Here is a 27,117-nt window from a genome sequence, read left to right as displayed (position 1 = left end):
TTTTGTTGAATTTATCATCTCTAAATGTCTTCTATTCAAACTTTTAGGGTCTTCTAAGAATAAGATCATATCACAGGCAAATAGAAATGGTTTGATTACTTCCTTTCCTATTTATTATCTTTCTTCCTCTTGCCTAATAGTGCTGGCTAAAATTTCAACTACTATATTGAACAGAAGTGACGAGAGTGGACATCCTTGTCTTGTTACCGATACCAATGAAAATACTTTCAGATTTTCCCTACTCAGTATGTCATTGGCTTTCAGTTTGTCATATATGGTCTTTATGATGTTAAAGTAAATTCCTAGTTTCTTTAGGATTTTTATCATGCAGAGTGTTGGATTCTGTCAGAAGTTTTTCTTTATCCACTGAATTGATCACGTGACTTTTTTGTCCTTGGTTCTATTTATGTGGAGTGTTATGTTTATTGATTGGTGTATGTTGAACCATCTTTGTATTCCTGGGGTAAAGCCAACTGGATGATGGTATATAATCTTTTAATGTGTGGTTTAGTTTGATTTACTAATATTTTATTGAAGGTTTTCGTGTCTATGTTCATCAATGATATTAGTCTATAGTTTTCTTTCCTAAAAGTATCTTTACCCAATGTTGGTAACAGAGTGATACAGGCTTCATAGAGTGAGTTTGGAAGCTTTTACTTCTTCCAGTTTCAAGGGGTAATTTGAGGAATATTGACATTAGTTATTCATTAAAAATCTGGTAAAATCCAGCTGTCAGTCTGTTAGGTTGTGGCCTTTTCTTTGTTGGGAGGCTTTTTATTACTGCTTCAATCTCATTGCTTGCCATTGGTCTATTTGACTTTCTCAGTTTTGGTAGGTTACATGTCTAGAAATTTGCCCATTCCTTTTATAGAGTATACAATTTATTGGAACATAAGTTTTCAAGATATTCCCTAATGATCCTCAGGATTTCAGTTATGTTTTTAGTAATGTCCCCATTTTTGCATCTGATTATAAATTTGGGTCTTTTAGTTAGTTTGGCTAGGAGTTTATCAATCAGTTTACTTCTTTAAAGAACCAACTGTTTTATTACTCCTTTGTATTGTTCTTTTTGTTTCTATTTCATTAATTTCACCTCTAATATTTCTTCCTTCTACTGGTTTTAGGATCGGTTTGTTCTTGTTTTCCTAAGACCTTATGATGTATTGTTTGAGATCTGCATTTGTTTATTTTAGACACTTACAAACTTCCCTCCTACCACTGCATGTGCTACATCCTAGAGATTTTGGCATGTTGTGTTTCAACCTTTTTGTTTTTATTCTAGATATTTTTTTAAAACTTCGCCTTTAATTTCTTCAACGAACCACTCATCATTCTAAAGTATCTTGTTTAGTCTCCATGTATCTGTGTAGTTTCTGTAGTTTTTCTTGCTATCGATTTATGATTTCATTCCACTATGAGCTGAAAAATGCAAAAGATTCTTTTTCTTTCTTTTCTAAGACTTGCTTTATGGACTAATGTATGATCTGTTTTGGAGGAAGTTTCATGAGTGACTGAAAGTGCATTTAGGGTTGGATAAAATATTCTAGATTTCTGTTAAATCCAGTTAATCCACAGGAAGGTCTAAATCTGATATTTCTTAGTTGATTCTGTCTGGATGATCTGGCTATTAAATCCCCATTATTACTATAATGGGGAGTCTATCAGTCCCTTTATATCTAGCAATGTTTGTTTCATGAAATTGGGTGTCCCCAGGTTTCAGAGCATAAGTACAGTGGTTTTATCTTCTTATTGGGCCATTACCAATAAGTAATGACATTCTTTGTCTCTCTTAATTTTGGCTTTAAGTTGCTTTGCTTGAAATGAATGAAAAATTTCATTTTTAACAGATTTATTATTGGTGTATAGAAAAATGCCCACTTCTGCTTGCTTTTGGATTCCATTCACAACGAATATCACTATCCATCCTTTGAATCTGTGAATACCTTTTGTAAGGTGTGTTTCTTGGAGGCAACATAATATTGGATATTGTTTTTTAATCCAAATTTCCAATCTATCTTTTAATTAGCGAATTAAGATCATTTCTATTCAGTGTTATTGTAGAGAGGTATGTGTTACTTTCTGTCATTTTGTTTTAATTCTTATGTTTGATTTCCTTTTCTCATTTGTTTATTTTTCTACTGTGGCTTATTCTTTCCTATACTTTCTTGGTTGTTTTTATCTTCCTCTTTTGTGTGTAGGGTTCCTTTGAATATCTCCTGCAATGCTGGTTTTAGTGGTCATGAATTCCTTTCGTTTATGCATCTTGGAAGATTTTTATTTGTTTTTAATTCTGAAAGAAGGCTTTGCTGGGTGTAGTAATCTAGGTTGGCAGTGCCACCCCCCAGCCCAGCTTGAAATAACATTATTTTATGCTGTCCTAGCCTTTAGAGTTTCTACTAATAAATCTGTTGTTCAGATGTTTTCCTCTGTAAGTGATTTGGTACTTTTTTCCTGCAGTTTTTAAAATTCGTTCTGAATTTTTGGCATTTCAAATGTAATATGTCATGGAGTTCTTTTCTGGTCCTAGTTGGAGTTCTAAATGTTTCCAGTACCTGTATGTCCATCTCCTTCCTAAGATAAGAAAAATTTCTGCCATTACTTTATTGAATATGTAAAGTATGCCATTAGTTTGTATTTCCCCTTCTTCTTCAAGGCCTGATTCTTAAGTTTTGCTTTTTAATGTTGTACTGCTTTGTTAGCAGTATAACTACAAGTTACACAACTTTTTAATGTTGTACTTTCTGTTTATAGTCTCTTCTTTCCCTCCTCACCCCACCTTTATTACTAAGTATTCTACTTCCTGCACTTTATCTTCCAGCCTTGACATTCTTTCTTCTGAGAGACACCCACTAAGTTTTTTATTTGGCTAACTGGGTTTTGCATTTCCAAGATTATTTTTTTTGTACTTAACCACTGAGCCACACCCCCAGACTTTTTTATATTTTAATTTTAATTAGAGACAGGGTCTTGCTAAGTTGCTTAGAGCCTTACTAAGTTGTTAAGGCTGGCTTTCAACTCAGTCCTCTGGCTTCAGCCTCCCAAGCTGCTGGGGTTACAGGCTCCAAGATTTCTCTCACTATTGAAATGCTCTTTCATATCCTGCATTTTCTTCTTTAGGTCTTTTAATTTGTTGATTATTTTAACAAACAATTTTTAAATTCTTTACCTAGCATTTCCTCCACTTCAGTGTCTTTGGGTTTATTTGTTGGGAAGATGTGAACTTTTATAGAGGCATCTTATGGCCTTGTCATCTGCATTTCTATGTTGAAAGTTGTTCTTTTATTGGGACAGGTATCTCTAGCACCTACTGAAACAGTTACAACAGGTTTGTTAGTGAGCTACTTTCTCTTTATACGTGCCCCAGCCTAGGGGCTTATCTTGGCTTCAGAGCACTCACTCAGCATGTTCAAAGTGCTACATTCAATCCCCAACTCCACTGTCCACCAGCCACTGTACCTCCTGAGGCCACTGCCACCAGCAGACCCTGGAGGTTGAGTGTCATCCTACTGCTGCTACCAGTCCTGGCAACCTTACTATCTTATGTATACAAACCACATAAATTCTTAACTGAAGGCCAAGTAAATTAAATTAGAAACCAAAACAGGACATGAATGATTGAGGTTTCAAAGTGACTTGAATTGGCCAGTTGTGGTTTTTAGCATTTCCCAAGATATCACTTGAGAATGAGGAAAGCTATCTACTCAAGGACTAAGGAATGCCCATACTACGGTTTTGCATGTATCATGAAAATCAGGGAGTCTCAGGAGCACACGGATTTTTTCTTCAGATCAAGGTGAAGAACCCCTTTCTACCATATTAGTTTCCCAAAGTTGCCTAATCATGGATCACCTGGAGCACCTCATGAACTGCAATTCCTGTCTCACCCAAACCTAATGAAACAGAACCTAGGGAAATGACTTGATGATATCCCTTTAAACAAATGCTTTAGAGCAGTGCTATCCTCTGATATATGTATGACTTCCATTTGAGACTCAGGATGATTTTACATTGTTTAGATTCCACAAAATACAAAGTAATAAAAACAATAGGGCTATGATGTAGTGCTTGCCTAGCATGTGTGAGGCCCTGGGCTCAAGACCCAGCACTCCCCCCTTAAAAAAAAAAAAAAGTTCCTGATTGTAATTTAATAACATATTGAGCTCAATATATAAAATATCTCAGGCTGGGGTCATAGGCTTAGTGGTAGAATGCTTGCCCTTGGAACAATCCCCAGTATCATAAAAAACAAAACAAAAATTTCAATATGTAACCAATATTTTTAAAAGTATTAGTGAGGAATTTCATTGAGGCTTCAAATTCCAGTGTGCATTTTACACTTTCGGCATATATTTATTCAGTTCAACCCCCATCCCCCTAATCAGGTCTCAGAAAGCCACTTCAGCCTAGAGGCTGTATTATTGCATACTATTAGATCTGCAAGTCTAGGACGTTGCTACTTCACAGTTTAGATCTAGGTGAGTGATGATATCATGCCTCTTATTAATGCAGGGTCTACTTCAGCCAAATGAATGAAAACAGGTAAAGCAAACCTGATAGTAGGTTTGGGATTTGACCTAGTTTTTTTGCATCTTTAAAACAGTGACATAATTCTTGCTGGGGTTTGTACTCCCCTCTGCCATCCTGTTCTGAGCACATTGGGCAGTAGCCCCAGCTGGGGTTGGGCAGGATCAGAGAGCCTCTCCTGCCTTTCTGGGATTCTGTTAGCTTTTAGAGCTTTCCAGGTCTGGAAAGTTCCTTCTGTTCCAGTCCATGGTGGACCTGAATGCTGGGGTGAAAAAAACCGTTTGTGGTAGGGCTAGAATTTGCATGCCCTTAAGTCTTCAGGGGCATTGGAAGAAATGGGAAGGATAGGGGATGGGCTTGCTCTGGGTAAAATTTTGTTGTTTTCAATTTGAATTCATGGTCCTATTTTTAGTTCTCTTCATAATTTGATTTTTTCCTTTGTACAGTTAATCAAGTTTAGAATGGAAGATAAAGGAATCAGAACAGAGACAAAATATAGAATAACTCTACCCTATTTTTTTAGTCAGAGGGAAGGACGGGGTAGGGTGGGGGCCTGGCACTCTCTATCCTTGCCTTAGCCGGTGGACTGCTTGGAAAGCTATGAGGAAACCTTGGGGAGGGAAGGAGAAAGGTAACCTCCTGGTAATACTTTCTCACTTCTGGTAGGAAATGCTGCCACCCTCTGATTCCAATGGGAAATGCAACCAGATTTGGTGATCTGGTGGCTGCTGGGGCGGGGGGGGGGGGGGGGGGGGCATTCCTCAAGAGGACAGCTGCAGAGCAGCAAGGCTCCTGCCAGCCCTCAGGCCTTCCCGAATAGCTAAGGAAGGTGAGAGGACTCATTGAAGAATAAGCCATGCACTGTGGACTGGCTACCAAACTTACAGATCGCAACCCCCTCCTACCTCTCACAAAAGCAGGACTGGGTATTTGTGTTGCACTTCTCTCCTTCACTCATCAGTTTGAGGATTTTCCCCTTATAGTAGCTCCAGAAATGTTGAAAGATTATATACACTGGAGAAACCAGGGAGAAGCAGGGTCTGGACCATCTGGGCACCTCAGAGTCTTTCATTGTGCAGTTGCCTCCCCATCCCACTCCTACAAGCAGCACAGCTGTGATTAACTCACATACTGTAGGGAAAGCATACAAATTTCAAGCACTGCAGTGCAAAAGTAAGTATAAATGAAAGCCTTCTGCCATTTCATTCTTGTGAGTTAACCATTAAGTTCCATACAATGTAGTTTGTTACAATGTAGCAAATATTTATTCAGATTTCTAGTTGTTTTTACAAAATATTCTATAGAATTTATTCTTTTCACTTAATATAGTCAATCTGCATTTTAAAGTACCAGGGATTGAACTCAGGAACACTCAATCACTGAGCCATATCCCCAGCCCTATTTTGCATTTTATTTAGACAGGGTCTTACTGAGTTGCTTAGTGCCATGTTTTTTTGCTGAGGCTGGCTTTGAACTCGTGATCCTCCTGCCTCAGCCTCCCAAGCTGCTGGGATTTACAGGCATGCACCACCACACTCAGTTAACATATATATATATTTTTTAAAGCAGCCCATTTCAGTAGCATATATGTACCTTGATTAATTTAACCAATCCCTTAAGTGTTTCACTTTGTTAATTATTGTAACCAAAGCTTAAGTGAATCTAGCTTTAATTTATGTGCCTACATCATATTTACTCTGTGAGATAATCATAGAAATCACATTGCTTAGTCAAGGACGTGTTTGCTGGGGACTACCAAATTGGCATACAAATGAACCAAGCTGAATGAAAAGGACCTCACATATGGTGCTTTTTAGAGGAATTCCTTCCCTAAATCCTGGCTTCCCAAATAATTTTATGAGTTCTGAATCAGTCTGGACCATCACTAGAAGCTGCTGTGGAGGCATGGTGCTCGGTGCCGAAGCTAACCTAGTATATTGTGGTGAGTTTTGTTATGACCCAGAGCAGTCCTATACACTCAATGTCAGGGAGGGTGGTAGTTGTTTTCCTGCCTGGGTCTTGTTCACTGGTGGGAATTAGAGGAAGGCAGTAAACTAACTGGACTCTAAAAACCATCTTTCACTGACTCCTCTAGCACGGTTTACAACAGTAGTACAGAACCCATGGAACTTTTAAGCCACTTCAGCCTAGAATCAAAGGAGTCAAATGAAGTCCAGTAGAACTTCAGTTTATGGAAAATAAAGGCATCTTTAAAATGAGAACAGTATAATTTCTATTCCTTTTTTCCACTAGCACTGTTTGTTTTGTTTTTTGGTTTTGAGGTAGGTAGGATGTGTTGGTTCGAGTAGGGAGATTGTCTAAGGTAGGCAATCCAGGTGAGACAGAGGTTTCTGTCTTGAATCCCTGAGTGGTTCTGCAGCTACTCAGAACAGTTGGAAAAAATGGGTGTGGAGACCAAGATGGATTTGTGGTCAAGCTGCACTCATGGCCAAGAACCTGATATGCCAGTAGTAGAAATTCCTGTCTTGTTCCTTTGAAACATACTTAAGATCTCTATGGGCACCTACTAAACAGGCTCTAATTCCCTTTGAAAATGCACTGATGAGGCATTCATGCTGGCTCTGCTGAGCCCTCTTCACTCTCCATGTCCTGGCCTTGTGACTTGGCAAGCAACATGTCTGACTTTCCCATCACACCTCAGAGGAAGCAGCACCTCCACTGTCATCTCAAGCTATTCATGGTATGTGCTCTCTCTCTCCTGGATACAGAGAAAAGAAGTTGAAGGCCAGAGTTCAAGAGCTGGTGAGTGCCTTGGAAAGACTCACAAAGAGCAGCGAAATTCGACATCAGCAGTCAGCAGAGTTTGTTAATGACTTAAAGCGGGCCAACAGGTAAAAACACCCCTGTACATCCTTGTGACACTTAGACCAAGCCCACCTCAAGGTCATGTCTCACCAGGGATGGCCACTCTGGAACTCCTGGGAAGCAACTATAGACAGTGGGGAGTCATCACCCACTCTTCCTGAAAGCAGCATCTTGTAGGGCTTTGTACAGAAACCTAAATGCTCAGTGAAGATAGGTCCTTTGTGTAGAAAATAGAACATACTGGTTTTCCTCCAGTGCTAGGGATTAAACCAATAGGTGCTATAGTACTGAGCTACAACATCCCTATCCCTTACTTCTAGAGATAGGGTCCCACTAAATTGCCCAGACTGGTTTCAAACTTTCAATCTTCCTACCTTAGCCGCCTGGGTACCCAGGATTATAGGCATGCACTACTGTGCCCAGCTGTAGTCTCTTCTGGATATTTCATATAGTAAAGGTTCTGAGAAGACATATAATTTTTAAAAATCTGTTTTAAGTCAATGTTTCCCAACAGAATTGACTGTGGAACCGTATATTTGAGCAATATTTAATATCCAATGGTATATTCTTAGGACACTGTTAGTAGTCTCAAAAACTTGGGGCTTAGGACCTGTTTATATTTGTAAAAAATTGAGGACCCTGCCAAATGTGCCAGTAATTCTAGCTACTCTGTAGGCTTAGGCAAGACCGTAAGTTTGAAACCAGACCCTGTCTCAAAATGATGATAAAAAGGGCTGGGATGTAGCTTAATGGTAGAGCATCCTTGGGTTCAATCTCCGTATTATGTCCCCCTCACCCCCCCAAAAATAGAGGACCTCAGTGAGCTTGTGTCCCTGTAAACTATCTTTATTGATACTTCTATCAAACTAAAACTAAGACAAGTGTTGGAAAGTTTTTACTCATTTACAAAAAAAGTTAATTAGATGTAATACGAATGGTATTTTTATTATGAGTGACACTTTTTAGTTTTCTAAAACTATGTCCAATTTAATCTCTATGTAGCCAAAATATTTTGAAGTATATTGAGAACATCTGACTTCATACAGATGTGTAGTAAAAGGTTCAGACTTCACAGACCCCCTGAAGAGCAGCTTAAGGGGTAATACAGATGTACATGGAAGGGGTTTAGGTGCAGTTTGGGACCAGAGAGCATAACGAGCATATCTAGACTTACTAGGTTTCAATCCCTGACCCAATCCATGGTACTCTTGTGCACAAACAGTTCACCAAGGCCCATGTTGTACTTACTGGGCTGGACACAGTTTTCTTATGGCCTAACTGGATGCTCTGAATCTAACTACACAAAGCTTGACATCTCTCCCTGATCCTAAGTGAGGTCACTTCCATTGCATCACCTCTGGATGCTTCTGTAACTTACACTGGACCATCTAGGACAACAAGTAGACCCACTATTTGTATTTAAGTAACAGATTTCAGCTACCTTTTCTGCATTGTTGGCTGACTCTTATCCACAACCCCTCCTAATGTTAGCAGTGGGACTGAATTAGTCATGGTTAGGCCAGTAGATGATGAGCCCTAGTGTGGAAATCCCTGGCACTGTGCTTCTCAAAACTACCTGGGTTCCAGAGTCTTACTGAAGATCAGGCTGCATGCATGATCTTTCGCAAGATCAGAACTCACTAGACCTGGCTAGCCATCAGACAAGACAGTGTGTCTCATGCTACTTAGTACACATGTTCATGTTTCCCTCTGTTCCTACTTAGCAACCTGGTAGCTGCCTATGAGAAAGCAAAGAAGAAGCACCAAAACAAGCTGAAGAAGTTGGAGTCTCAGATGATGGCCATGGTGGAGAGGCATGAGACCCAAGTGAGGATGCTCAAGCAAAGAATAGCTCTTCTAGAGGAGGAGAACTCCAGGCCACACACCAATGAAACTTCACTTTAATGAGCACTCAGGCACCAAAGTTCTGGCCCCTGGGGGCAAAACTCTAGCAGGCTATTGAACCTGCTGGGAGGAGGAAAGGGAAGGTTGGCAGTTAGATCAGCCCTTGGACAATGGAGTGCCTCGTACTCAGACCCTGGGGTGAGTGGCCTTGCTGACATGAAGACTGCATCCACAGGATCCTGCTCTTCCTCTTGGGGTCACGGACAGTGTGTAAACACAGGCTCTGCGCACTGTGCCCAGCAGGGTCTTGCTTCTACTTTCAGCACTCACTTTCTCACTCCCGCACCTTTTCTGTCCATCAGTAAGATCCCAAGCAGTTGTTTTAATAAGATTTTTCCAATCATTTTTTCATTTTTGTAGACAGTGGACTTGCTTATATTCTGGCACCCCAGATTTCTCCTTCCCTCCTTCAGGGAAAATCTTGATGTAGTCTGTATGTCTCCAACATCTAAAAGGATTGCTGATTAGCTTACCACAACAAAGCTTTGGTGTTCAGGTCCCATGTTAAAGTCTCACAGAGGTGTCACTGGGAGTTAACAGGCCACATAGGTGTCACAGTCTCAGATACACTGGAGAGCAAAACCAAGGCTGTGCCTGAACATTCTGTATTAGAAGAATTAAAAAACATTTTACCTTTTAATTACAGAGGCAGGACTGGAAAGGATTCTGGGGTTTTCCCTCCCAGTGGACCCTTTTAATAGCTAAGGCGTAAGGGTTGAGAATCACGGACACATGTAGTAGAACTAAAATTTTTATCAGGTTCCTTCAAGAGTAAAGAAGTGGTATTAGAACTTCTTCCCCCAGCTGCAGGGTACTACATAATTGCTGCTCTCCTGAATCAAAACTCATCCACATGAACATATTTGTAGCTCTAGACCGAGGCTGTGCATTGTCAGGCACAAAGAAGATACTGAATGTTTTACAAAACTATCTAAGAGAGTGCCAGTGAACCCCCAATTCAACAAGTCCTGCTGTCATGACAGAGATGAGGTGAGGACTGGTTGTTAGGTTGCACCTCCCCCATGACCCAAAATACATGGTGATGACTAGCACATGGTGCTTAAAAGGTTCAAAGTACCAGAATTCTTTCAGGGAAGTCCTCCAACTTAAATTCATCATCCCTTTTCAACTGTAGCCTTCACTATTTTACCCCTTCTGTTTTTCAGTTCCACACCAATAATTAAAGGATGATTGCCTTTTTTTTCCTCCTCTGCAGCCCTGGAGACTGTACCAAGACCTCTGTGATAAATGGGCTCCAATGCCAGTTAACTACAAATTAAAGTTTTTGTGCTTTATGATCAAGTTACCACCATAGAATACTCCTTATCCATGAGCTTCGGGTGGGTGTATTTTTGGGGAACATGATTCAAGTTCGTAGGCTTTCTCCGCAATGGGAAAGTCACTACCTAGGAGGACAGTCATTTCTACCCTAAAAGTAACAACTATGCTCATTGAGGGGAAATCCCCCATCAACTGGTATGAGTCTAGATCAGCTTTTGGGTGATCATTGTTTCTATCTATCCCTGATTCAGTCAAGGTTTGCTCGTCGGATTAAAAAATATATATATTTTCATTCTTTGGACAAAGTTATATTTTGTCATGAGGAAAATGTTCTGGCTGAAAAGTGTATGCAAAAAAAATACACTTTATACATGAAATAATTTTTCCAACTTGCCTAGGCAATGTCCTACACTGAGTGAACTGAGATGTGCACGGCTTTCAACACTGAAAAATACATATGGACCAGCAATAACATCCTGCCCACTGACCTCTTACTCCATTCCCCCTCCAGCTAAAAATCAGAGAACTTACCCCTTTAGGCCCTGTAATTCCTCCACACAGGAAAGGCCTAAAGGGGTAAGCACTTCTGTTATGGTCCCCATTAGTATCCCACTTAGCCTAAGTTTATGCTTCAACAATACTTTTAAATATGGGATGACTGGGTGAACTTCCCAGGCAAAATTACCAATTTTTACAGACACGCAGACTAAAGAGATAATAAATTGATATCCTTTCAGTATATTTTTCAAATACTCCCCTACGACAATCTTTGTTGAAGGTAAAGTATCAGGCATTTGGTTATGCTGATTGTGAGAGCTATTGAACACCACTGATTAAATGAGAACAGGCATCTGGGTAATTTTCCTTTTTGTATTATCTGGCTATACCTGATTTTTTTTCTAAATAGGAGGTGGTTTACATTAACATCTCCATTTAGGGTAAACAATGATATTGATTTTGAGGTTAACCTTCAGAATTTCATATTTTGTTTTCTCCAGTGGCACTTACCTCTATTCAAAGTTCAGTATGGCTTGGCAAAATGGGAATAGAGCAAAAGGAACCATTTGACGATTTCCTTGGAATATATTTGCCATTGTTAAACTGAGGAAAATAAAACCACTAGGGCAGAAATCAGAAGTGAGACCTCAGTCCACAACTTATCATATGTGAGCCTACCAGCTGGATCTGATATTCTACCCAAGCCTGGGTATATTAGCTGCCAATACTGTCCTGTACTTGTAGGCAGTAAGAAAGATTCCTTTTTGAGACATTTATGGTTAAACACAGTGTGATGAGACAGTTGAGATGTACCTATCATGCTGTCCCTGTCTCTCATGAGTTAGGCCCACATATGCACTAGATGTTTCATCATTGCCAATGGAAGTAATTAGTGTTTCATATTCACTTGTACCAGCTAGCATGTCAAGTTTCTCGAGTTAGTTCCATGCTGCCTGAAAGTGGAATGTTAGGCTAATAAAAATTAAGTACCAGTTAAACATAAAGTGCTTAATTCTCCTTTCAGATGCACGTACCTATACTAAGTCTTCCTCTGGGCCTGCAGCAATATTTTACAGGGATCTCAGAGAACTCTAAATTAGAGCCTTGACATAAGTTGCAGCCTAAAGGATTTTTCCTTAAAGCTGTTAAGAGTGGTAAAACAATACTCATCCTAAAGAAAACTTGAAACTATCTGAAAGTCTTCTACTTCCTAGCTGCCTATGGGTATTATTAAAAAAAAAAAAAATGCCCTATAGTCACCTGGAGAGGGCTGGAATGCCATGTCACTGGCATGAATTAACTTCCACAGCTGCATGCTTAATTCTAAAGATGCTTTCTATGACCCACAAAAATTTATGCTGTGATTATTTTTTAATTCTGTCATCACCTTAACTCAAAACTCTCAAGAGCTTGGTTAAGATGCTCTTGTTTTAAGTGATGAGAACAGCATACAAAAAACCCCCCAAACTTTTGTTAATGACATCTGAAAGTGTCCTCTCTCCCATATAAAGCTTTAAATTATTTGCAAATTCTAATTAGGAATATGTCCTGTTCATTCTACAAATAATTTTAAGTGAAAAAACCATGCTAAGTTTATAGCTTCACCTACTTATAAATGCAGCCAGCATTACAAAGATTTTAGAACCCAAACAGAATTTTCTGATGGTTAAAATTTTTGTACTGACCTTAATTAGGAATGCAGGCATAGGGTTGCCATAGGGAACGGTAACAACATATTTTTGGGGTTTTCTTTCTTTCTGCAGTATATGACAGCTTTATACAACATAGAAAAACTGGGGCAAAATCAGCCAGTTTCCTGTTTATCCCATTTCACATATAATGATACAATCACCACCTTTGACTTATCAACTCTCTAGAGAGTTGTAGCAAAGATATTACTTGTTACAAAACAAAAATACATTTGCTACACAGATTCTTTAAGTTTTTCCATAATTGAAATTAGAACTGAACCTGAGCCCTTCTAAAGTACCTCATTTCACAAACTTGAAGTTAACTCTAAGAAACATGCCTTGGCTGCCAAGAACTAAGAATTGGAACTAGAATTATCAATTAATGTATTGCTGGCTGTTATCACCACAGCACCACTGAGCACTAAGTTGCTGTTTAAAAATATAAACATGTGGAAAAGGTACAAAAATTGAATAGAAGCTGTTTGTGTATTCTTATTCTTCTAATGCCTGTGTAGAGGAAATGTGTTTGACATGCAGACAACCATTACGTTTTTGGATAAGTTATAGTAGATTATAAGTCTCTCACCACATTACATCTGAGTGCGATTTTGCATGTGCGCAAGACAAACACCATTTGGTCCCAGAAATAGCAACTGCTGTTGGATTAGTAGTACATCCTTGATTTAGTACTTCATCTTTCCATCTTTTCATCTGCTAATCATCTGAAATGAGTTCAGCAGAACAGACCAATTTTATGCAGAATTACATCACATTCACATGGATTCCCTGCTTAAATAGTTCTTGCTCTGTCATTTGCTTTTGCACTTTTTCCTAATCAAATTCACGTGGGAAAATATTCTGTTTGTAGAACTCCTCGTATTCACTTACAGTGCTCGTGTCAGCACTCCAAGTAAATTGAGAACTCTTTAATGTGCTTTTGTTTGAACCTAATGCAAAGATTATGAAACATGTTCACTTCTTTCCTACTTCTAATCAGTTTGTAGACATCTTGTCAAGACTATTACTTACTTTGCATGAGATTTTAAGTTTCTTATTATTTGAAAATGTGCTTTTATACCACTTGAATTATTAGAAAAACCTGCTTGAATGTACTGCCAGTTATTAAAGCACATGTGACTAAGTTTGCATTTGTCAGTATTGTTCTGCTGTTTGTACTGAAAGTCTCATTTTAAAGTTGCTACTTAACACTGTACTATACCTTGTAATTTTTAGATTCTTCACTGTATGCTTTAACTGTTTCCAGATGCCTTTAGTTTTAGCTGCTGTAAAATAGCTACTTTGTGTTATTTGATATAGAATTGTTTAAAAAAAACTCCATTTATTTATACAGAGACATTTATAATATTTTACAAACATTCTTATATTCTGAATAAATATTTCTAATTCCACACTGTACTTTGTTTTAATTAAAGGATAAGACTGTCCTTCTGTTAACTATTAAACATGTGAATATTTAATATAAGCACCTCAGATTTGATAAAGTGACTTAGTCAAAGTAAGGGGCTAGGATTAAGGCTAGATCAAACCACCAACAGCCAAAGAAACATTGTTTATCACCAAATTTTATTATTTAGCCACTTCCTTGACTTTCCATTTATGCCAAAATCATCTACTGAAGGATCTCTTTTCCCTTTTAAAGATTACTGGTACAGGGATGATAACACAGAACTAAAAAGTACAAGGAAGTCATACAAGACTATGCCTACAAGATAGGAAGCAGCTTTATAGCATGTATCAATTTTTCACTATAGGAGCAAAGTACCTTTGATAATAACAGCATTATACACTAGTCCACATCATATAACTGAGGTCTTTAACAGAGAAGAATATATTTCTTTCTCCCCTGGGATCCAAGGACAATCATTTTATCGCAAAGCCTGGTTCTAGCACATATTTAAAGAACTGATGAATTGTACATTAGCAGGTTCACATCTCAAGCCTGCCACTATAATCTTGCTTTAAAGTAAAAAAATGTGGTTTAAAATGAGAAATAAACACAAGTTTTCCATTTTCATTTTTGCAGAGACATTGAACATTTAATATTTCTTCCCATTATGTAAACATAACCTTATTTTATATATATCCTATATTCATCAATTTTCATTGGTCCAAAATGAAAACTCAGAACCTGTAGTAACAATTAACAGCAGAAACAAGGTAGTAACTAAATCTGCTCAAACAGCCAATTTTATTGGTATTGTTTTACAAATATCCTAATGTTTTACAGAAAGCCAGTATATGAGTAACCTTCATTATTGGTTTTTATAGTAAGGTTTTCAATTTCTAAATTGGTGCTATTTACATCAAAATACTTTCAAAAATTAGAGCATAATAACTATTAAGTCATCAATTCATTTTCTCAGTGGAAGGTACAGAAAACAAACACATCTTTGGAAGTACAATGCTTCTGCAAACAAACTCCAACTCACAAACATGAGTCTCAGAAATCTTTTATTTATGACAGTTATATCCAATATAAGTGAAATTCAGTCCTTTTCCTTTCATTAACACTGAAGGAAAAAACAAAGCTATTGTTGAACCTCAGAGTAAAATAAATCCAGAAACAACAAATCTGCTCTAAATGTTTCAAATTCTTTAAACCCCAAGATAAACGCCACTAGTACTTTGGATTCCTTTTTAGTTCTCCCTAAATGTTTTGACAATTAATCAAAAAGTTGTAAGAACTTTATCACTACTATAGACAGAATCACTTAAAGGGTATATACTTACAGTCATTCTCCAAGCATTAAAATGTCCTATAAGGTCAAGTAATACAACAGTGCTATAATTTAGGTGAAAATTAAATGTTAAATCATTTTGCATGACAATAATGATTACTGAAGAAATAAAGTTTACAAATCTATTTAGTTAGCACATTTACCCTAAAGTCCAGTTCTCACTGAATACCATGTTTTTAACGAAACCATTTCAAATTTTTGTCTACCAGCTTTTTAAAAAGTATTTATTTTTTAGTTATCATGGACACAATGTCTTTATTTTACTTTATGTGGTGCTGAGGATAGAACCCAGTGCCTCACGCATGCTAGGCGAGCGCTCTCCCTGAGCCCCAGCCCCATGTCTACCAGCTTTTGTAGGTTTCAAATATTTTGCTTAACATGACACAGCATAAATATCTCTCCCTTTTTCAGACTAAAACTTAGTCTCAAGGAAAATGTGTTAAGACTATATATCTTCCTTGAACATTACCTAGTCTTCACAGCATAATGTAAAAAGCCACTTCAAATCTTGTTTTAGAAACAGGCACAATATGTATGTATTTTTTAAAAAAGCAATTCTCATTCCCTTTCTCACCCAAATGAAACCATACACCTTATTTTGGTTAGATGAAAGACAGTCTTACGATATTTCACTTAAGCTAGCTAATACACGAACATTATTCCATCTGATTAATCGTTCTGAAATGATTGTTTTAAAGTTTCATTAAAGCCAAGAGATAAAATTAAATCTGAATCATACATAGAACAAGGATGAGTCAATGCCTATCAGAGATGATTTTTAAAAAGATTTTAAGCTAATAAACTTCAAAAATAATTTTAAGAGAGAAAATATATAAACCAAAATGGTTTGTGATTTTATTGTCCTTTCCTAATTGTTACTAAAAAGAAAGATGGTACTATTTAAAGTATAAGTCAGGTTAGCCGTCTCCTGTCCTAAATTCAAACAAAAAGTAAAATTAAAGGCTCATTTCTTTGGACACTTGCATTTGACATTAATTACTTGTGCAACATCCAAACATAAACCTAAAATGGACCACAGAGACAGCAGTGCCGTAGGACAGTAGTGAAATGCACAAAGAAATTCTTGCAGATATGTCTTGTGCTTTTCCATCAGTGCATGAAGAGTGCAAGTCCACTGCTACTCATATGTTCCAAAAGTATTAACACATCTAATCAACCAAACTACTAAGGAAAAGATATTACATTGCTAAATTTCATTCACAGTAGAGAACCTTAATTTGCTTTCATTTTCTGCCACCCATAGTTTATTCCTAAATATCATAAAAGCATATGCTAATTTCTTAAAGCTTGAGAAATAACGAAGAATGTAGAATTGTGCCCCAAGTCTTTCACTAGTTTGTAGCTGTTAGATTGTTTTAGAACCTTAGATTCAATTCATTCAAAGTAGATTAAATTAAAATGTTACACTTTACCTCAAAAATTGTCTACTATCCTAAGAATGTTACCTAGGACCTCTTAAAGACCGAGAATCAGCAAATACTGCCCATTTCACCTTGGAACCACAGTTTTCTACTCTCAAACCAATACGTCAACTACATGCATTGAGACTCAAAAGAGCACAAGTGTTCACAGACTTCTATCTGCTTGTGGCCCAAATGTCAAAGTGAAGTCATCTTCAGAAGGCAAAATGTAATCACTACTTGCAAGTTCTCACAGTGGCCAAAAGGGATATAGCACAAAGAAAAAGATGAAGGGAAAAGTCACCAGGAAAAAATGGGGAAGGGGTGTGTGTGTGTGTGTGTGGACCTCAATGACTTCCTGGCCAGCCACACCAAGTATTAGAAACAATTTTTTTTTTTAAATGGCACTCAGCAGACCAGTCAATAAGGAAAAATACACAACTACCTGCAGCAAACATATTCAGGGCCTTACTGTTTTCCTGGCCTAAAGGACTAAAGTATGAGGAGGAGACAAAAATCACACACACTTGCATTTCTGCATTCAATCTCTATCCCCAGAGTTCCCTTGACCAACACTACTCAGATAATGCAAACACCTTATGAAGGTTAATTTCTTTTAGATTGTGCTTTCAAGCTACTAATATACACAGATCATCACCTCTGCTAATTACAGAAGACCCAAGGTAAATGTAATCTCTTGACTGGTGATTTCATTAATCTGGGACCCGGATGAGAAATTCCATTATGAATACATTTTCAAGACAAACGTTTACATTTTATCACAGTTGTTTTTTGTACACTTCTTTGTACTTCATGCTAAAGTCTGAATAATTCTGCTGGTAGAAGTCAATACTTTACGCCCATTCAAGGGAATTAACTTCATTATTTTCACTACTTAAGGACTATTTCAATAATAAATGCTATTTGCCACAAGGAAACTAGTTGATAAGAAATGAATAAGCATTCAGGACAAATGTATAGCTGCCACATACAGCTGACTATAGCTGTATGCACTCTGGATTACCTCCCTTTCCTATAAGAAAGCAATGCACTTCAGAGTGGCTGGAGTTCTGCAGTGATACAGCACAAAAAGGACCAGACTCCCAAACACTGGTCTTTAAAGTGAGAAAAATTCCTTTAGATTCACTGGATTGCTTGGCAATCATACTAAGGAAAAAATAAGTTTATTCAGGGTTAGAAAATGCTTGGCAATGGCCATATATGTGTGTATATGTGTGTATGTGTGTGTGTGTGTGTGTGTGTGTGTGTGTGTGTGTGTGTATTAGACTATGCTTAGGCTTGATGCATCATATAGCACTCAAGGATTGATATATCTTCTACAATGTCCTCCTTATACTCTGCCCAAACTATAGTTCTCTTTTCTTTTCAGGGCACTATTGTTCTATAATACTAATCTGTCATCAATTTTAGAATGTGCAATCCAGAATTCGACTTTGAAAGCACAGGACAAAGCTTGTACTGCCCATTTGCAATCTGCCACCTTCTGACAGGCAGATAGATTTCAAGAGTAATTCAATTCTAAGAAGAAAAAAGATGCTGAGAAGGCCCATCTTAAGCTCATTTTTAGGATTTTTGGCAACTATACAAATGCACTTCAAAGTTTTAGGACGGAAGAAATGAGCAACTAAGGTTAACAAAACTGTTGTTTCATTAAGACAGGTACATAAAGGTTAAAAATACCTTCAAACAAAACAATGGTTATCTTGTTTATCATCAATTTAAAGTTACAATACATATGAACCCCTTCCCCCAGGCTAGAAAAAAGTCAAGATCATGAGGAAGTGTTAATGAATAGCTATGATTCATATACAAAGAAAATACTGCCTCAGAGAATACAGAGACACAATAAATGTTAATCAAAACAATCTCTGAGCAGAAAGGTCCACCAGTACAAAAATAAAAAGTAAATAGAAGTAACATAGTAAGAACAACTTGGCAAAAAGTCTAATTTTTTATAATTGATTTTGCTCTACTTACTAAGTTAACTAAATGTTGGGGGTTAAAAAAAAATAAAAAGGAAACCTAAGAAAGACTATATAAGTGAGGGAATAGGAAATGAAATTTTAGTGCACACATGCACACAGATCTTAACTTTTCTAGAGAACACATATGTTGAGTAGTAGAAAGGAATTTAATTCCTATAGTGGATGAATGTCATTCACTTAGTATGGAGTTTTCGACATTACAAACAAATTATTAAAGCCTTCAAAAAGAAAGAGTACAACCTAATCTTATAGCATAAAATTAATTCTGCTATATATCTTCATTATCTGTATTTACTAATGGATACATATTACAAAAATAATGATATTCAAAGCTCAAAAAAGCAAGCAATTACTACAATGTCTCTGATAGCACAGGGAGACTTTATCCTTTATGTACTAATTCAAACAAGCTTAATTTTAATCAAATTCCACCCATGCTAACAGAACTATTAGATTCTCAGACCTCTCCAAATGTTCATGTCTCCAGAGGGCATGCCTATTTGAAATCCTAAAACCATTTGTTTGCTATATCTTAATAAAAACTTGTGAAAAACATGTAAACCATACCCTTATCTTTTGGATTACAATGACTAAGTATAAAAACAATTCATTTAACATGTATTAACATTATTAATCTGAACTATAAATCATTGAAGTTACACATAAAAGCACCTACAAAATTTTAAAAAATGAAAGATTCACAGTGCACTGCACCCTGGAACATGTGGTTGGAACATTTAAAAAGTGAATTCAAAGACCTATCTATCTTTCAAATAAATGAAACATAGTGAAGCCAACATAGCTACTCTTCTCATTTAGCTTCTTAAAATGCAGCACTCAAAAGAAGGAAATTATTGCATATTCAGCATACCACTTTATCATCTGATTTCCTCAAACCATACTTAAGTATCCCAAAAGGAGAAAATCTAGTCCTGTGCTAAGCATGGCCTGTCTCAAGGTAACCTGAACAATGAGAGGGAATAAGTACAACAAACAGGTACATCCAACTTAAATATTTTCTGCATAGTTAAGTCACATCATACACATAAAATTTAACTCATTATTTAACATGTTAACCTCATACTGTCAAGAGAGTCTAAATTATCATAATCACATACCAACCATTCCCTTAAGTTTGTTCCACAGTGCATTAAATGAAGCAGCACAACAGCAATAACTATTGTAATTAAAGAAAATTTGTTGGTTCTTGAAAATACTCAACCACAGAGTCCATACTTCTGATAACTCTGACCTCTTATGCTTTAGTATTGAGAGCTAAAAAGTCTAAACCTGTAGGCACCAGAAGGCCTGATTAAGCACTCATTTAAAAAGAAAAAAAAAAAAAAAGACACACACACACACACACACAAACCACTAAAAATTAAATGGTTTCCAGATGATAGCAAACAAGTGAAAAACGATTCATCTGCCAAGCAAACTGTTTTCACTTCCTTAATGATTTAACAGATCTGGAATGCTTGGACCAACTATAAATATGGCTCAAGGAGACCCGAGCAAAGCAGCTGTATTTCTGAAAAGAATAGTAAGAGCTTCCAAATGCAATCATATAATGCATTAAAAAGCAAAGGTCACATAAGGATTCACAAATTAGTCACATTAAAAGATGCAGGATTGTGGATAACCTAATTCTCAAAACACTGCTAGTAACATGAATTCTCCTGCTTAGCACCGAGAGTGACACTTTCGTTAATAAATAGAATTTCTCCTTTAAAATCAAGTCACTTAAAATCTAAAGCCAAGTAATAATACAAAGTGAATCCTTACAATAGCCCCCCTTTTGAAAGTTCTACAGGTTAAGCAGAACCTCTAATTAAATAGGCTACCTATACAGAATAAAGATTTCTACAGTAACATTTATAAGCAGAAAATATTTTGTGGATACCACTTGTAAAACAAACAAAAATATCAAAACCCATGACAGACACACACACATAGACTCAAACTGTCCCTCACCCCCACCCCCAAGAATTATCTTCAATGAGGTCAGATGCAGCCAAAATGTATCTCCTACTTAAAGCTCAGGTGATTGTCCTCAGTTATAGCTGAAAATTCTTCTCAAAATGGCTATTGCCATCCTTATTTGGATTTAAGAATCCGAAAGGAGCAAAATACATTCCTAGGAGTGAGTTATGTATGTTACTTTCATGTTCTGATCTTGCCCTAGTGAAATGCTTTATTTGTTCTTGGTAAACTGGACACCCCTTCTGCTTCTGATGCCCATCATTCAGGGGTTTCAGCATGCCAATAAAAGCATTTCACTTTGTTCTACTGAAAATTGGAACCTAATATAACGTCAATTTCCGTAGATCACACAGATATGCAATGTAAAACTAATGTCAATTTTTCCATACATATTTACACAACTGGAATATATCAGAAATTTTCACACGAACAAAATCATTATACAATGGTAAAGGGTTGGAGGCAGGATGGTAAAAACATAATCCCAAATACTTACTGGGCCCTTGCCTCCTTGCTCTCTGCTCCAGCACTCACAGGTTTATTGAATGTATCCAGCACAACTCAAAATTACAGCATCAACTCCCCATCAACTGAATCCCTCCTCCAAGCTGCCAATTTTATCCTTATGAAGTGCTATGAGTTCATTTTGCACACAAATATTATATTAAAGATGTTGGCTCTGAATAACTCCTTTCAACAAAACTCTAAGCAAAAGAGAATTAGCCTCAGTGGTCAGAAGCAGAGAAATAAAATGCCACCAAGACAGATGGCTTGCAATCTCAACATCTGAGATATTTCAGCTTTTATGTTCATTTAATAATTGGATATTTTAAGTTTCTTTTTAAAAATTTCAATACAAGTAAACGATTATTGCAATCACTGTAATGGGTAGATGAAGCATTCCCATTACCTTGGCTAATTGATTTCTCAAACACTATTTTCTTGACCAGAAAAAACAAGACCCAATCACACAGGAAAAAAAAAAAAAAAATGCCCTCCAAAAAAAAATACACTTGTTTCAAACACTGAAAAGGTAAAACTGTTTAAAAGATTATAACTGCATTTACAGTGCAAACTCATGTTTCTTTCTACTCTTCTGCACAGAAAATCCTTTCAGAAACACTGCCTCCCTGCATTTCTTTAAAACACCTGAGAAAGGTAAGGCTTGAGGAGACACCCGCTCAAATACAACAGGTCTCTGATCTTGGGACTTCTATAATACATCTGTTGCTATCAAAGGTCCAAGATTTTCATTATAGCATTATGGTCAAACTTGAAACTCAAAAAAGTTCTGGATGAAAAGGGGAACTTGCAATGTCCATTACATGCCACAGACTGTCCCTCAACATGTTCTAGTAACTGGTCTTCACTGGAACAAGGCAGGTCATATACAGCATCTGCTTAAGAAACAAAATAAATAATCTCAGTAACTCAGTAAGAAAACATGATCCTTTACCTTTGTTACAAAGAAATTCATGCAGAATGTTTATCTTTCCACACTCCAACCTAAGCAGAACCACCAAAATATTTCCTTTTCGTCAACTGAATTTCTAATTATTGATTATTTCTACATAAATACTCAAAATCCTTCAACATTCCCTTGTTTTTAAAAAGGACACAATTTTACCTATTATATTAATTTGTATTCTGTGCAAAAATATCAAGAGCTTCTCAAAAGAGCTCAAAATGGAAGCAATGTGAAAATCAGTTACAATGGAAAAATTGTAAAGATTACAATTACAGAAAAATAAGTTACTCAGGGGGCTAGGGCTGAGCTCAATGGTACAGCACTTGCCTCGAATGTGTGAGGCCCTGGGTTCGATCCTTAGCACCACATATAAATAAATAAAATAAAAGTATTGTGTCCATCTACAACTAAAAAAAAGAAGTTACTCCTCAGTCTTTAATATACTGAATGAAAATTTTTTTCCCCCAAAATCAGAGTATAACAAAACTGCAATTTATTTGGTTTTGCTGTTATTTGGTTCAGTTTCGTTTTTAAATATAGCAGGGACCTAACCAGGAAATCAGGTCTGGAAAGGACATTAAGAAGCTGAGGCAAGAGGTCTGAATATCAGGATTCTCAAAACAAGAATCCTTTTATATTTCTTTCTCAAGACAACCCAAAGTTTAATATATTCATACCCAACTATTATGCCATACATAAAAATGAACTTGAAATAGATTAAAGACTTAAATGTAAAAACCCTAAACTGTGGCACTTCTGGAAGGAAAAACAGAAAAAAAGCTTAACTTTTTGGATAGGTCACCAAAAGCAAAAATAAAGGAGACTACATCAAACTAAAATGTGATGATAAATCCTACTTCATAGTTAACCTTAACTTTCCATAATAGTAGCTTTTTATCTTGCTAAAACTATAGACATTAACATAAAAATAAGATAAAGAATATTTTTGATTTCTTAACTTTTCTAAGAAAGCCTTAAATTAAGATGATTAAATGCATAGCACAGCAAATTTCAAACACTTCAAAAACAGGACACTGCACTTCTAAGTGACAGTTCTATCCATGGAACCACCTTAAAAAGATCCTCAATACCTTCAATAAAGGGAGAATATATTCGATTGTGAACTTAGTGTCTTTATGTACATGTGACAATGAGGTTTCTGTATCTTTACAATAACTTGGCCCTTTCTATTCTCCCACTAATACATAAGCAATTTTTCACATACTCAGGCATAGCACAGAGACTTCACATTCACAAAAGAAACAGTATAAAGGGCAAATAATTTCATCTTGATCATTTAAATTAATTCATTTTAGACAGTTTATAGAGAACTCCACATATAGGAACTCTCTAAAGAATATATGCAATTCTTCCTGTTTTAACTATCAGTTCATTATATAACCTTAAAAAAATCAGGCAAACAAACCAAACCCCACAAGACAGATTCCTGAAAAAAACAGAAAACAACTTGCCTGTTTCAAAGTTATCCTGAAGTTTTCGTGGATGCAGTTTCTTTTCACATTTCTATCAAAACAAAACAAAAACCACAAACACACTCACATATACAAACCAGTCTCCAATTATTTGCACTTATTAAAAATAAGGAGATATATTACCAAATTTCTCAATGAGATAATTAATCAGGAATGCAATTACCATTTGCATTCTCTCACTGGTTGTTTTTGTTTTTTTTTTTTTTTTTTTTTGGGGGGGAGGGTCTTTTCTTTATTGGAACTGGAGATTAAACCCACGATTTTGCATATAACAGCATGTGCTTTGCCACTGATCTACACCTCAGCCCTTAGTGGCTTTTCCCCCCACCCCACCCTAATTGTTTTTATTTAACTGTCCATCTACAACTACAAAAATTTTTTTAATGTTAAAAAAGGTCATATTATGAACAAAATCTTTTTTTTATAAGTACACATTTACATTTTACTGATTCAATGATAGTCTACTGCATCTATCTAAAATACAGCATTTAATATCATCTTCTTAGATCTCTTACTTGTTCCATATATTCATTATTATGAAAAGAAAGGGAAGGGTGAGTCTTCTTTAAATTCCCCTTCTAAGGAAATGAGATAAGGCTTTTAATATACGTAAAAACTCCTCTTCAAACACTTAACACTTTTCATATGTGATTTTTTATTTTTATTTCATTTTTATATCTTCTCTTACAAACTGTTCATATACTTGTTCTCTTTTCTAAAACTTTTAAATCTATTCAAATTTTCCAGACAAATTTGAGAGTCCTTTGTGACATTTTCAAAAAGAAAAGCCAGTAAAAATTTTTGACTGGTAGAGTTAAATTTATACTTTGAGGAGAGTTGTACAATATTAAGAAATACTCGCCTAGCTTTTGTTAGATGTTGAATTTTATTAGAAGTATTCTGATCATCAATTAAGATTATTTTGTTCTTTCCAGTATTTTTTTTTTTTAATCAGACTACAGTTAAATAAGAGGGCAAATGACTTGTTTCTTTTTTTGTTTGTTTTTGTATTTTGCAGTACTAGGGGTTGAACCCAGGACCTCGTACATGGAGGCAAGCACTCTACCATGGAGATACATCCCCAGCCCTAAGAGAGTAAAAAGTTTTGATAGTAAACTGGTCTTTAATGTATCTTTATCTTTACTGGAGGAATCATTACACCCCAAGTCAAATAAATCACACTCAAGGAATTCAGGAAAAATGTTTTTTGCTAAAAATTTGGATTACCATTATCATCCACTTTACTAAAGAAATGAAAAACAGGTAAAACTACAAAAAGAAAATCAAGCACAATAACATTAGGATTTACAAAAGAAATAAGCAAAGACATTATTAATTCTCTTCTGAAGCACAAATTAAGAATGAAAGGTAATGTCTTAAAATGTTCAGTTATTTGTCTTTAGACCTGGTTTAATAACAATGTCACTAGCTATTAGTGTTTAATTTTCTAAACTATCAACTTGGACAAGGAAAAAAAAAGAAACCACTGACTTTCTACCAAATTTTTAATTTCAATAAATTAATGAATTACAAAAAAGTTAATTTCACAAAAAGAAGTTGAGAGTAGACTGGTACTGGAGGCTGGGGAGAGTAGTGGGGGAACAGAGGGATGCAAAAAAGTTGACCAGTGGATACAACTAGATGAGACTAAGCCCATAGATATTGATAATATAAAATGTATTTCAAAAAGTTGGAAGAAGGGGCTGGGGCTCAGCGGTAGAGCGCTCACCTAGCATGTGCGAGGCGCTGGGTTCAATCCTTAGCACCACAAAAAAATAAATAAAATATTGTGTCCAAATACAACTTTTATATGTATTAATATATATATATATATATATATATATATATATATATATAAAAAGTTGGAAGGAGTTTTTTTTCACTATGAAGAAAAGCAGACAGATGTTTGAGAGACAGATTTGTTTAACCTGATTTGAACATTTGTTTTGTGTATACATGTATGAATACATCACATGGTAATCCATAAGTACATACTGTTTTCATGCTTTTAAAGATCCACTGAAAAGTTTAAATTGAAAAAATTTTAATAGATTATTCTTTTTGAAAATATACACAGAGTAACAGCCAAAGGATTGCTCTAGAAATCTAACTCTTGTTTTCATGGCATGAAAATCAATGTATCTGGGCATGGTGGCGCACACCTGTAATTCCAGCAGCTCTGGAAGACAGGGGGATCACAAGTTCAAAGCCAGCCTCAGCAAGGGCGAGGCGTTAAGCAACTCAGCGAGACCCTGTCTCTAAATAATTACAAAATAGGGCTGGGGGTGTTGCTCAGTGGTTAGTGCCCCTGAGTTCAATCCCTGGTACACCAACCCCAAAATCAATGTAAACAACCATCTAAAAAGCAAAAACTTATATGTACAACAGAATCAGTGTTGTAAGTCTATAATTAAGAGCAACCAAATAAAATTTTTTGTGCATGAATACAAGAGTGCCTAATTTACTTCCATAAAAATCCTACTAATGTATCAAAATAACAACACAATAACATTAATGTGCATTGACAATGCCCATTGTCCACTCTCAGAATGAACTATATTTAGCATTTGTGCCATAATTCTTACCATCAAGGGATTCTGCTGCTTTGGTGGCTGGCTATGGACACCGTTTGTTCTTTTCTTCTGATTAGGTGAATCTTGATACTGTTTTCTGCCATTTCCCCTCATACTCTGATTCTATTTTCCCAATAAAAAGATATAAAATGTAAATTTATTATATAACGTAACAACACAAAATATACTTCTATGAATGTTTGTAGCTAGATAGAATTAAAAATTTCATAAATCATCATATCAACGTATTTCCTTACAAAAGATAGTTCTTTTTTTTTTTTTTAAAGAGAGAGTGAGAGAGGGGGAGAGAGAGAGAGAATTTTAATATTTATTTTTCAGTTATCGGCGGACACAACATCTTTTGTTTTGTATGTGGTGCTGAGGTTTGAACCCGGGCTGCACGCATGCCAGGTGAGCACGCTACCGCTTGAGCCACATCCCCAGCCCCCAAAAGATAGTTCTTTACAAATAAAGATTCCACTAAAGGTATAAAAGAGCAAATAGGATGGGCCTTGGGAATCTTTCCACATCTCTTGCCTTGTCCCACTTCTGCTTACAGATTTTATAATGCATAAATAGAAGCTAGGGGTACAACTAAGTGATACAGTGTAGTTAGAATGCATGAGGCCCTGGGTTAAATCTCCAACAACACCCTTACCACCACACCACCACTACCACCACCACCACCA

General features: G+C 36.3%; 2 protein-coding genes across 3 annotated transcripts in view; one reads left to right on the top strand and one right to left on the bottom strand.

Moving 5' to 3' along the window:
• The window catches only part of Mcc (MCC regulator of Wnt signaling pathway), a 261,754-nt gene extending 247,625 nt beyond the window's left edge, over positions 1–14,129 (top strand). For both annotated transcript variants that reach the window (XM_076856650.1, XM_076856651.1), the window contains exons 16-17: positions 7,254–7,376; positions 9,075–14,129. In XM_076856650.1, the coding sequence (XP_076712765.1) occupies positions 7,254–7,376; positions 9,075–9,255 (304 nt within the window). In that variant the 3' untranslated portion in view covers positions 9,256–14,129. The remainder of the gene's footprint in view (positions 1–7,253; positions 7,377–9,074) is intronic.
• A 1,051-nt stretch (positions 14,130–15,180) lies between these two features.
• Positions 15,181–27,117, bottom strand: part of Dcp2 (decapping mRNA 2) — a 45,244-nt gene continuing 33,307 nt past the window's right edge. The window contains exons 9-11 of the mRNA XM_076856649.1: positions 26,441–26,551; positions 23,835–23,886; positions 15,181–22,291 (exon numbers count right to left, since the gene is read on the bottom strand). Coding sequence (XP_076712764.1) covers positions 22,128–22,291; positions 23,835–23,886; positions 26,441–26,551 — 327 coding nt within the window. The 3' untranslated portion in view covers positions 15,181–22,127. The remainder of the gene's footprint in view (positions 22,292–23,834; positions 23,887–26,440; positions 26,552–27,117) is intronic.

This window comes from Callospermophilus lateralis, chromosome 5 (genome assembly GCF_048772815.1).
Source record: "Callospermophilus lateralis isolate mCalLat2 chromosome 5, mCalLat2.hap1, whole genome shotgun sequence".
Lineage (NCBI taxonomy): Eukaryota > Metazoa > Chordata > Mammalia > Rodentia > Sciuridae > Callospermophilus > Callospermophilus lateralis.
This window is presented reverse-complemented; position numbering and strand designations above follow the sequence as displayed.